At 38.3% G+C, this 12,214-nt stretch overlaps 1 protein-coding gene across 1 annotated transcript in view; it reads left to right on the forward strand.

Moving 5' to 3' along the window:
• The window catches only part of LOC114660144 (matrin-3-like), a 75,146-nt gene extending 67,462 nt beyond the window's left edge, over nt 1-7,684 (forward strand). The window contains exons 20-21 of the mRNA XM_028812645.2: nt 2,599-2,720; nt 7,162-7,684. Of these exons, the coding sequence (XP_028668478.2) occupies nt 2,599-2,720; nt 7,162-7,191 (152 nt within the window). The 3' untranslated portion in view covers nt 7,192-7,684. The remainder of the gene's footprint in view (nt 1-2,598; nt 2,721-7,161) is intronic.
• The last annotated feature ends 4,530 nt before the right edge of the window (nt 7,685-12,214 follow it).

The raw sequence follows: 12,214 nt of genomic DNA on the forward strand, positions 1-12,214 counted from the left end.
ATGTTGCATCTTCAGTTTTGCAGTGTGGTCAACTTCCACCTCCTCTGGTGTAGTCATATTGGCAGAATTAACAGCAGATTAACTAGTTTCATCAACTGCAAAAGCAAACACTTCACTAGACCAAAAAAAAGGCAGTGGCACTGATTAAGGAGACTTCTTGATGGGACAGTCGTACTGTGAGTGCCACACTTGCATAGTTCAATAACAGAAAACTGCAGCCTTTTGCTGTTTACTAATTGCACTTGTTCAAATCACCATTTTAATTTAGTTATGTTTGAGCTTAACTGTATGAAATATGCCATTTTTTAATGGGAGGGGACTCCTTTTAAAGTGTAACAGGAAGTAAATTAATAATGTTTTTTTTTTATTTATTGTTGCCTTATTGTCATTTGTCACTTATGGGGCCAAATAAATAGGAGTGGGTTCTTAATAAAAAGCATTATCAATTGTGGATCAGTTATGTCGGTATAATACTCAAAACTATTATTAAGGTTAGCATTGGGATTGATTCAATCTAGCATATCAGATCGGTGCATTCCTAGTGGTAGCCTGGATTATGAAAGTCAAATTGGGAATGTTAATACAAATCTGAAATGGATTTCTTTAAAAAGAAAGTTCTCGGAAATCCTGTGTAGTTTGACAGAGAGGCAATTTTTAAATGCCTGATAGTTATACCAAAAGTAGTAAATATATTAATTTTTATGATTCAAGAAAGATATTCATTGGAAATTGGTAACTTTATTATTATTATAATTGTCTAATTTTTTTTTCCATTTCCCTATCTCAATCAATGTATCATTGCCTCCATTCTACAGTTGTGCTTGAAAGTTTGTGAGCCCTTTAGAATTTTCTATATTTCTGCATAAATATGACCTAAAACATCATCAGATTTTCACACAAGTCCTAAAAGTAGATAAAGAGAAACCAGTTAATAAACAAATGAGACAAAAATATTATACTTGGTCATTTATTTATTAAGGAAAATGATTGAATATTACATATTTGTGAGTGGCATAAAGTATGTGAACCTTTGCTTTCAGTATCTGGTGTGACCCCCCTTTGCAGCAATAACTGCAGCTAAACGTTTCCGATAACTGTTGATCAGTCCTGCACACCGGCTTGGAGGAATTTTAGGCCATTCCTCCGTACAGAACAGCTTCAACTCTGGGATGTTGGTGGGTTTCCTCACATTAACTGCTCGCTTCAGGTCCTTCCACAACATTTCAATTGGATTAAGGTCAGGACTTTGACTTGGCCATTGCAAAACATTATCTTTATTCTTCTTTAACCATTCTTTGGTAGAACGACTTGTGGGCTTAGGGTCGTTGTCTTGCTGCATGACCCACCTTCTCTTGAGATTCAGTTCATGGACAGCTGTCCTGATATTTTCCTTTAGAATTCTGTGATATAATTCAGAATTCATTGTTCCATCAATGAAGGCAAGCTGTCCTGGCCCAGATGCAGCAAAACAGGCCCAAACCATGATATTACCACCACCACGTTTCACAGATGGGATAAGGTTCTTATGCTGGAATGCAGTGTTTTCCTTTCTCCAAACATAACACTTTTCATTTAAACCAAAAAGTTCTATTTTGGTCTCATCCGTACACAAAACATTCTTCCAGTAGCCTTCTGGTTTGTCCATGTGATCTTTAGCAAACTGCAGATGAGCAGCAATGTGTTTTTTGGGGGAGCAGTGGCGTTCTCTTTGCAACCCTGCCATGCACACCATTGTTGTTCAGTGTTCTCCTGATGGTGGACTCATGTACATGAACATGAACATTAGCCAATGTGAGAGAGGCCTTCAGTTGCTTAGAAGTTACCCTTGGGTCCTTTGTGACCTCTCCGACTATTACACGCCTTGCTCTTGGAGTGATCTTTGTTGGTCGGCCACTCCTGGGGAGAGTAACAATGGTCTTGAATTTCCTCCATTTGTACACAATCTGTCTGACTGTGGATTGGTGGAGTCCAAACTCTTTAGAGAGGGTTTTGTAACCTTTTCCAGCCTGATGAGCATCAATAACTCTTTTTCTGAGTTCCTCAGAAATCTCCTTGGTTCATGCCATGATACACTTCCACAAACGTGTTGTGAAGAGCAGACTTTGATAAATCCCTGTTCTTTAAATAACACGGAGTGCCCACTCACACCTGATTGTCATCCCATTGATTTGAAAACACCTGACTCGAATTTCACCTTCAAACTAATTGCTAATCCTAGAGGTTCACATACTTTTGCCACTCACAAATATGTAATATTCGATCATTTTCCTTAATAAATAAATGACCAAGTATAATATTTTTGTCTCATTTGTTTAACTGGTTCCTCTTTATCTACTTTTAGGACTTGAGTGAAAATCTGATGGTTTTAGGTCATATTTATGCAGAAATATAGAAAATTCTAAAGGGTTCACAAACTTTCAAGCACAACTGTACTATTAATAATTCATGCCCAATTAGTTTTCTTTGTCAAGAAAACTTAACAGTGGCTATCCAGTGGTCAAATCTACACTGTTTAAGAATCACTAAATGAGGAGTTTTTAATTTTTATAATATGAAACATTTCTGCACTTATCTTAACATTTGTTTAAATCATTATAGGTGTGGAATTTGTGACTCCCAAGTCTGGTTACTTTTGCGAGCTCTGCAACCTGTTCTACTTAAAAGAAGAGGTGGCGAAGGTTACTCACTGCAGCAGCTTGACACATTACAAAAAAGTGAAGGTAAAGGCATTCTGCCCTCCCTTGTCTTAAATATCAATAGCCATATAGTAGGGTGTTTAAATGATCAATTTTAGAATATATTTTATTCCTTACTGCATGTAAGAACAATGCCAAGCTCTAGAAACATTTGAAAAGGTTCAAAGTATTTGCTCCTTCCTTGAAAACTTTTTTTTAATGTCTTTTTTTTATACATAATGGTGGCTAGTTTGATATTTTCTTTGTATATGTTGTGATTCTCAAAGAGCTCCACTTCATTCAGAACACGCACTCTTTTCAATAATCTTAACATAATTGACCCATTATTTATGTGGACAGCGCTACAAAAAGCAGTTAAGTAGGCAACAGTGGATTGTGTGTAAGAATGCAGTTCAGTATAGTAGTTAAGATTAAAGGTTTTTATTATAGGCCAGAGTAAAGGTATTATTAGAAGTGCTTGCTTGAAAATATGAGGAGCACAACCTAGCTTAGGGGTTTGCCACCACCCAAAAAACAAACATAACATAAAAACTGTGGTATTCCTGTAGTTAGACTCACACAAACAGACTGACTCCATGCAGTCAACAGCTGAGTATAGCAGTGATACCTAAAGAGGCATATCAAATGCACAATTAGCGTTGTTGTAGATTGGGTATGGAAACAAATTGCCTAACCGTGTTCCACCTTGTGCAAAAGGAACACAAACGCAGAACACTGACTGGCTCATTGAAACATAGTGCTTCTGATGTAATGAAAAGTACCTGGTGTCATTGGTCATTCCTACTAGTTGTCAGTCAGCAACACATGCTTCTGTTGGCCCTGAATTGATGTGCAGTGTGTTTAGATGTTAGACATTAGTGCACATGATATGCAATATGTGATCTTTGATGTTAAGTGAAAGTGTTCCTTCATAGTACATGATATTGTGCCCTTCTCAGATTTGAATTTTTAATAGGATGATTCTCTATGCCAGTAGACTAGAAAAATGTTTTTAACTATTTACAGAAGAAGATTTGCAATGGTGATGGACAGGTTGACAGACAAGATTAGACAGGAGTCCCCATGGACTATGATGTTTGCTGATGACATTGTGATCTGTAGTGATAGTAGGGAGCAGGTTGAAGAGACCCTGGAGAGGTGTAAATATGCTCTAGAGAGGAGAGGAATGAAGGTCAGTAGGAACAAGACAGAATACATGTGTGTAAATAAGAGGGAGGTCAGTGGAATGGTGAGGATGCAGGGAGTAGAGTTGGTGAAGGTGGATGAAATGCTTAGGGATCAACAGTTCAGAGTAATGGGGATTGTGGAAGAGAGGTGAAAAAGAGAGTGCAGGCAGGGTGGAATGGGTGGAGAAGAGTGTCAGGAGTAATTTATGACAAATGGGTATCAGCAAGAGTGAAAGGGAAGGTCTACAAGGATGATAGTGAGACCAGCTATGTTATATGGATTGGAGACAGCACTGACCAGAAAGCAGGAGACCGCTGGAGGTGGCAGAGTTAAAGATGCTAAGATTTGCTTTGAGTGTGACAAGGATGGATAGGATTAGAAATGAGTACAGTAGAGGGTCAGCTCAAGTTGGACGGTTGGGAGACAAAGTCAGAGAGGCGAGATTGGGTTGGTGTGGACATGTGCAGAGGAGAGATACTGGGTATATTGGGAAAAGGATGCTAAGGATAGTGCTGCCAGGCAAGAGAAAAGAGAAATGCCTAAGAGAAGGTTTATGGATGTGCTGAGAGAGGACATGCAGGTGATGGGTGTAACAGAACAAGATGCAGAGGACAGAAAGCTATGGAAGAAGTTGATCCACTGTGAGAACCCCTAATGGGAGCAGCCGAAAGAAGAAGAAGACAGAGCATGACGACGATTTCATCTTAATTTAGTGGCCGTCCAGTTACTAGTGTGTAATCTACTTGTGCATCTTAGAAGTAATTTTCACTACTTTTCCAAGGGGGTGCAGTGTTTTGTGACATGACCTCCTTATAAGGAGGTCACCAATACATTTGCATTTATTTATTTGGCCAACATCTGAATCCAAAGCCACTTACAGTATTTAAGATACAATTGGTTACAGTTCTTTTCTTTTTCCAATTGCAACACAGGCCGGTGAAGTGACTTGTTCAGGGTCATACAGTGTCAGTGGTTGGATTTGAACCCATAACCTCAGGGTTTACAGTCCAAAGCCTTAAACCACTGTGCCATACTGCCCAATGGCACTTAAAAAATGTAAAATTATATGCAACAACATATTTTAATGTACTACTGCATTTTTCCTTTACTGTCCATAATACAGCAAACTGTGCAGATGGCCACATGCGCAGGAGTAATCCTAATGCTTATTAATCCTGTCCATGTTATATTTGTAATTTGTCCAAACTTGCCTTGTGAGATCATACAAATATCCTGCCTTTTACGCACAGTACTTTGTAGTTAGGTACTTGACTGAAGTTTGCTGAAGGGTGCTATTTGAACATTTATATTTAACGTTCTTAGGCAGCTTTGCATAGATAGGACACAAATGTATGATCACACACAGAAACCTTGCAGCATGTGGAAGAGGCCTTTGGGGAAACGGCTTGAATTTCATAAAATGTAACCTGGGTCTCATTCTTTTCATACTGCATCTTTTCCAAAAGTGCACAAAATTTGTACAAAATTGGGTGAATCCAAAACATTCAGTTGCTATTCAACAATGGTGTTATGTTAGTTTGGTATGTCAGGAAATTTAGTTTTGTCCTAGAGCTTAAAAGTCAGCTATAGTTTACTAAGAAAATTAGGCTTAATTATCTATTCCAACTTCTTCAACTGCACCTTCATATAACCTTTGAAGAATTTTTTTGATGTAATGTGGAGAAAATTTTCAAGAATTTTGTTTAACCTTGCAAGTGGCATCTCCCCATACTCATAGCCTTCAAAGCAGTAAAACAGATTACTTTGACAATGATCGGCACTGCATTTTGCATTTCTGCATTGTTGACTGGCAAGGATTTTAGGTGTATGATGAAGTGAAAAGGTAAAGATTTAGTGTTTTTTCCTCCCTCATTAAGTATACCCGTTCTTTCTTCAGTTTTTGTTACAATGTTTGGTCCTATTCCATTAATCTATAAACTCGTCAGTTTAGAAAGAAATTCTTTGGAAAATAAAACCATTTAAATGCCTGTGCCACGTCACTTTGCACTCTTCAAGTGCTATACCAAAAAACTGTGCTCTTGAAAAATCCTAGGTCAGCTGTTGCCCAGTGACTTTTGAAAATGTCTTTACTTTTTTATAATCATTACATCAGTGTTTTAAAGTCTTAGCTGACCTTATTTTCCACTTTATACTCTTTATTATGTGGACTTCACCAAAATGCCTCAACTCCCAGCCTTTAACCTTCATACACTACACTATCTTCTACACCTATTTCCTCGGGCAACAACATATAGCAATAAAACAGGTTATGAGAATGTGCTACATTTAATTATGTATTTTAGATTGTGCCCAAATTTTAGACAAAATATAAGAGTTTAACAAAAATACCATTACAGCCTAAGTAGCAGTGGATCTTGCATCCATAGGTGGCTTTCGGCTTATCTTCAGTCTAGTTTGGTCTTTGCTACCACATGGCTTTTAAATGGAGTTTTGAAAAGGGCCCCATGCACTCTCAGTTTTGTCACATTGGAGAAAATGGAGAAAGAGAGATGGTCTTCTCTTCATGGCAGGAGATTGAAAGAAAAGCAGAGTGACTAATTTATTCCTTTCCTATCAAAAATCCTAGACCAATGGTCGTGGGCATCTCCCATGATTCACCCAATCCTGTTTCAGCATTTCTAGACCAGTGAGGATACAGAATGGCTAGTCATATACAGCCACATTTCTTCAGACAGCGCTTGATTTCAGCTTGGCAATTTATGGCTTTCCTGGGGGGTTGGGGTGGGGGGGGAATGGCTTATGGGCTCATGCAATGCCGAACAGAGTTTATAACAAAGCCCCTTGCCAAACTGGCATGCCCTCAACTCCCCTGTCATAAATTTCACATTCTGAGTCAGTACTTAACACTACCTTCTAAAGACACTGGTTGAAGGTTGAGTGAACATCAGAGCACCGCTCTTCTTATCAGTAAAGTAAAACATTCCTCCATGAAGCAGTGCCTCTTAATCCATAAAATATATGCTTACTTTTTACAAAAGTGTTTAAATTTGTATTGGATATTTAAAACAAAGCTATTCTTAAAAAATATAATAAATACAATTATAACAATTCTAGATATTACAAATACACAACAGCAAAAGAACATTAAAAAGTGCACTTTGTGCAGTCCTTATACATTGAGGAATGACCTTAATTACAATCAGCATCCGTAATTTCGGATGGGCTCAAATACTTGCTTGTGAATTATAAATAAATAAAATGTGTGTGTTTATATATTTTTAGTTGTAAACAGTAAATCCATTTTGTATTAAAAGTACTTTTTTTTTTTTTTTTTTAGGAACACTATAATAGTGAAATAAATGAATAAAAGAATTTCATAAGAAGAGTCATTTTTATACTGGATGATGATGATAAGAAACGAGGCTTATGAGACATTGGATTGCATTGACTTTTGGTATATAAATATATATATTTTTCCCTTATAGAAGTCAACTTCAAGTTATACTATTTTGTCAGCAACAATATTGCTTAAATTTAAGGACCAGTTAATTGTGCTGTTGTAGGCTGTGATTTATTTTCTTTGTTTGTTTATGCACCCCTAGGTTATCTTGTTTATTATGTACAATATGCCTATTTGTGTAGGTTATTTGACTAGGTAACCATGACTTTTGTTCAGTTTTGTGTGTGGGTTGAGTGGGTGGGCTGGTCAATGAGGGGTTACTTAATACTGTTTCTACTGCACAGTTTTAATGTAAGTAGAATACAATAAACAAACTAAAATCAAATCAAAATTCCTAATTGTTTTTTTTTATATGTAGTATAAATTATAAAAAAAAAATAAACAGGCTAATGTGTAGACACATCTTTTTGTGATCATTTTTTTATTAATTGAATGGAGTACATTAGATATTGATGCAACAATAAATGACTTTCAAAATATATAAAAACAAAAGAAATACAAGAGAGGCCTGAATGATCGAGTGTCAGAATAGTTATGAGGTGAAGTCTGGGACAATGACAAAAGAGAACTAAGGGAACAAATCTGTTAGTTCAGTATTGATATTCTACTTTGAACATGTGTCTCCTGGTCTTCAAAGTCCACTCAGAGCAGATACTGCACTGTGACCAAAGTTCTAAAGAGCTGCAGGCAAAGTCACTTGCTGTCTGTGGTCTTGTGCTAAAGTGCCACAGTCCTGGAGGGATGTGTGCCAGTACATTAAGTGGAACTGGACCCAGTATGTCTCTTACTTGGCTTCACAAATTGACCTGTTTGTCGAAGCGTTGAGAAATACTGTAATTGTATAATTGTGCTGACATTCTGTGACATAAAATACATCCTTTTGTTGTGGATTTCAGAATGGGTTACTACTGTTTTAAATTGGTTTAATATTATTTTGGGACATATACTTTTTAAACCACATATTTGGAATACAATAGGCAAAGGATGGGAACCCTTTTTGACTTACTGTGTAGGCTGGCATCACATTACTTAGTAGGCAGTAAATTGGCCCGTATTCTAGATCTGTACTTCACACTATGTTTGGCTTCTTCACTGTGATTTTTCTTTGAATTTGGATTTTAGTCAAGATATGACCCAATTCCATTAATATTTCTTTTTTTTTTTTTAAATTTGTGTTTATGTTGTGAATGAAATTTTAGTAGAGCTAGAACCGCGGACATAGAGAGCTCAAGATAAGACAGGATTATAGAATGAAGACTTCCAGATTGAAGGACCAGGAAATTTCAAGTGAGAGGCTAATAACGACTTCGCTATAATGCTAGGTCATGAAAAGCCTGTGCTGATTAAGAGAAAGGGAAAGCAAAGAAAGAAGAAGAGTCCAAGAGGAAGACGTCCATGAACATGTTGAAGGTGATACTAAAGAAGTGAAGGAGACAAAAATGTCACACAGGCTGTAAACAACTGAGATGGCTTTTCCGTGAGGTAGGATAAAATTGAGACAAATTCCTACGTGTGCTGCTAGTTAGTGCAGGGGTTCAACAAATTTCTGTCAGCATATAAGATTTAATGGTTAGGTTTTTAATTTTTTTTTGGTGGAGGTTTAGAATTAAAATACACCGTTAAAGCACACAAGTACAAGGAATGAAGTGGAACAGCAGAAGAGAGGGGGAAGTCCACACTTTCTAAGCATCGACCTTAGCGGCAGATGAAAAATGTAGGAGGTGGAAAGGATATGGTGCCAGTACTTTGGGGGGGGAGATTGGGGAATTGGCATTTCAAGTCCTGACTCTTAAAAATGGCTCAAGCTGTGGCAATGGTTGACTGAGACCATGGATTGGAGGTGGTCCCTAATATTTTACAATTCTGCCCTCAATAAGAGAGTGGTGGTTCCATCCAGGCAGTTGGGCCCACCTCCATTTTGGAGGAGTACAGTGGGTATAGAAAAGAATCGCCCCCTTTGAAATACAGTATTCCCATTTGTTGTTTTTTTTTTTTTTTTTGCTTTATAGCCTTACATGAAAACACACAAACTAATATTTTTTCCAGCTTTACTTTGTTAATGCAGTCTAACATCCAAGTGAAAGACATCACAGCTACAGTTCAGAAGAATTTTAAAAAATAAAAAAGAAGAAATACTGAGATTAATAAAGGATCACCCCCCTCCTAAACTCAATCGGGTGTAAGTGCCCACAATTTCCATTGCAGACCATGTTTACTGGCTTCCACCTGTGGTCAGTTGTAATCAGTATGATTAGTGAACCATAAAAACAGCTCTTCCTGGAGTATTCCCTTGCTTGGTAGTACAACTGACTATGGGTGGCAAGCCACTTTTAAAAGATCTCGGGGATAGAGTTGTGGACAGACATAAGGCAGGAGATGGTGACAAAAAAAATCTCAAAAGGCTTTATCAATCCCAAAGAGCACAGTAAAGTCCATAATAAAGAAGTGGCAAGTGTTTGGTACTACTAGGACCCTCCCTGGATCCGGCCGTCCCTCCAAACTGGATGGAAGAGCAAGGAGGAAACTGGTAAGAGAGGCTACCAAGAGACCAATGGCCACTTTGAAGGAGTTACAGGATTTTATGGCAAAGAGTGGTCATTGTGTACATGTGACAACAATTTCACAAGCACTCCACAGTTGTGGCTTGTTCGGGAGGGTCGCAAGGAAAAAGCCATTTCTCAAGAAAGGCCACATTAAGGCTCATTTGAGCTTTGCCAGAATGCACCTTGAAGATTCTGATGCCAAGTGGAAAAAGGTCTTATGGTCAGATGGGACCAAATCAAACTATTTGGCCTTAATACCAAACGGTACACCTGGCGGAAATCCAATGCAGCTCACTATCCACAACACACCATACCTACAGTAAAGCATGGAGGTGGCAGCATCCTGTTGTGGTGGTGTTTCTCTGGCGCAGGGCCTGGGTCTCTCGTTAGGGTAGAAGGAAAAATGGATGGGGCAAAATACTGTCAAATTCTTGAGGAAAACCTGCTACCCTCTGCCAGAAAGTTGAAGATGGGCAGAATGTTCACCTTTCAACACGACAAAGACCCGAAGCACACAGCAAAATTGACCACACAGTGGCTGAAGGAGAAAAAAGTGAATGTCCTCATGTGGCCCAGTGAGAGCCCAGACCTAAATCCTATTGCAAATCTATGGAAAGATTTGAAGATAGCAGTCCACCAATGCTCACCATCCAATTTGACCGAACTTGAACAGTTCTGTAAAGAAGAGTGGACAAATATTGCTCAATGCAGATGTGCAAAGCTGATAGAGAAGTATCCCAACAGACTCAAGGCTGTCATTAAAGCAAAAGGTGGTTCAACAAAATATTGACATTGGGGGGGTGATCCTTTATTAATCTCAGTATGTCTTGTTTTGATTTTTTAATAATTTTTCTGAACTGTAGCTGTGATATCTTTCACTTGGATGTTATAGGTTGCATTAAGTAAGTAAAGCTGGGAAGAAATATTTTTTGTGTGTTTTCATTTAAGTCTGTAAAGCAAAAAAAAAAGGGAATATTTCGAAGGGGGGATTCTTTTCTATACCCACTGTGTTAAGGGGTATTTTGGCCAGCAAGGGAGAGATGCTTTGTTTCTATGAGAAGCCATCCAGGGGGATAAAGTGGAGGATTGACACAGCTCCAGGATAGCCTGATAGTATAATCTAAAAGCCAGAAGTGCCACAGATTATAGTAGAAACATGGATGATCTCTTACAAGGTGAAGAAACTGGAGACATACTGGTATACCATGATTTTAGGAAGCGAAGAAAAAGAAGCCAAGAGCTTTCAAAATTATTTCTTGGGAGCAAGTTCATTTGAACAATGGTCAGCCTGGTCTAGATCTAGAAGAAGAGGATGGACCAAATAGAAACAGACTCTCCGATACTCTTCAGAACGGGGTGAAGGCTGACGACCGTAAGCTCCTCAGCTCTAACACAGGTGCCCAACCCCAGGTAAATGAAAGACCTTGTCTGAGGAATGAAGGAGGGAACTGAAGAAAGATGACGGGAGGTTCTGTGGTAAAGATGCAGATTCGTAGTAAATTAACCCTTTGTAATCAAACAAGGCTTCTTAGTAGTGACACAGGTTTGGGATACGGGGAGGAGCATTGATGAAGGAATAGAAAGATCTCTGCACATAAGGAGACTTTCTCAGGGATGTCTGTAATCAATCTGGGAGTGATACATGAAAAGGAGGGGGAGATGTTAGCGATAGACAGATTGAAAGAAAAAGCAAAATTTGTTCCTGTAATGTGTATAAGTTTAATATGACACTCTGCTCTGTGCAAATATATTTTTATAAATCTGTCTTTTTCTGCACATGTGCACAGCTATGGCTGTTGATTGTTGGGACGGTTTGTCGAGTCCAAGAATTTATACAGCTTTGCAATTTGCAACACTTGACTGTGAACAAGACATAGTCCTGATGAGCTAATGAGGGTCTGAGACCTGAAATAACCTGGGGTACCCAAACTTTTGCATGGCACTCCTTTTCTCACTGTACAAGTGTACAAAACAAAACAAATGCACTAATCTTGCATAAAATGCTGAAAAGAAATGTGTCATCTTGAACTTTATGCCTGTTGGTGATCAGTTCTTCTACTGCTCACTTGACTATTCACAGTAACATACATTTTATGCAAGGGTGCCCAAACTTTTACATGCCACTGTACTGTATATGAAGCCTTGGATTTAGTAGCTGCTTCTAAAGAAGCCTCTGCCTGTGACCTCCACCAAGAAGCTACTGATCAGACTTGCCCGGCAGTTTCAAACAATTTCTGGCTCATCCCACCTACTCCAGTTCTGTGATAATTCTGAGAATCTTTATATGAATGTCTTTCTTCAGGACAGTAAAGCTGAGGTCTGGACTCTGACTTGATCTTGACTTAAATATTCTTCCGATTAAGCTATTCTGTTTTCACTGTGTTTTC

This window comes from Erpetoichthys calabaricus, chromosome 11 (genome assembly GCF_900747795.2).
Source record: "Erpetoichthys calabaricus chromosome 11, fErpCal1.3, whole genome shotgun sequence".
Lineage (NCBI taxonomy): Eukaryota > Metazoa > Chordata > Cladistia > Polypteriformes > Polypteridae > Erpetoichthys > Erpetoichthys calabaricus.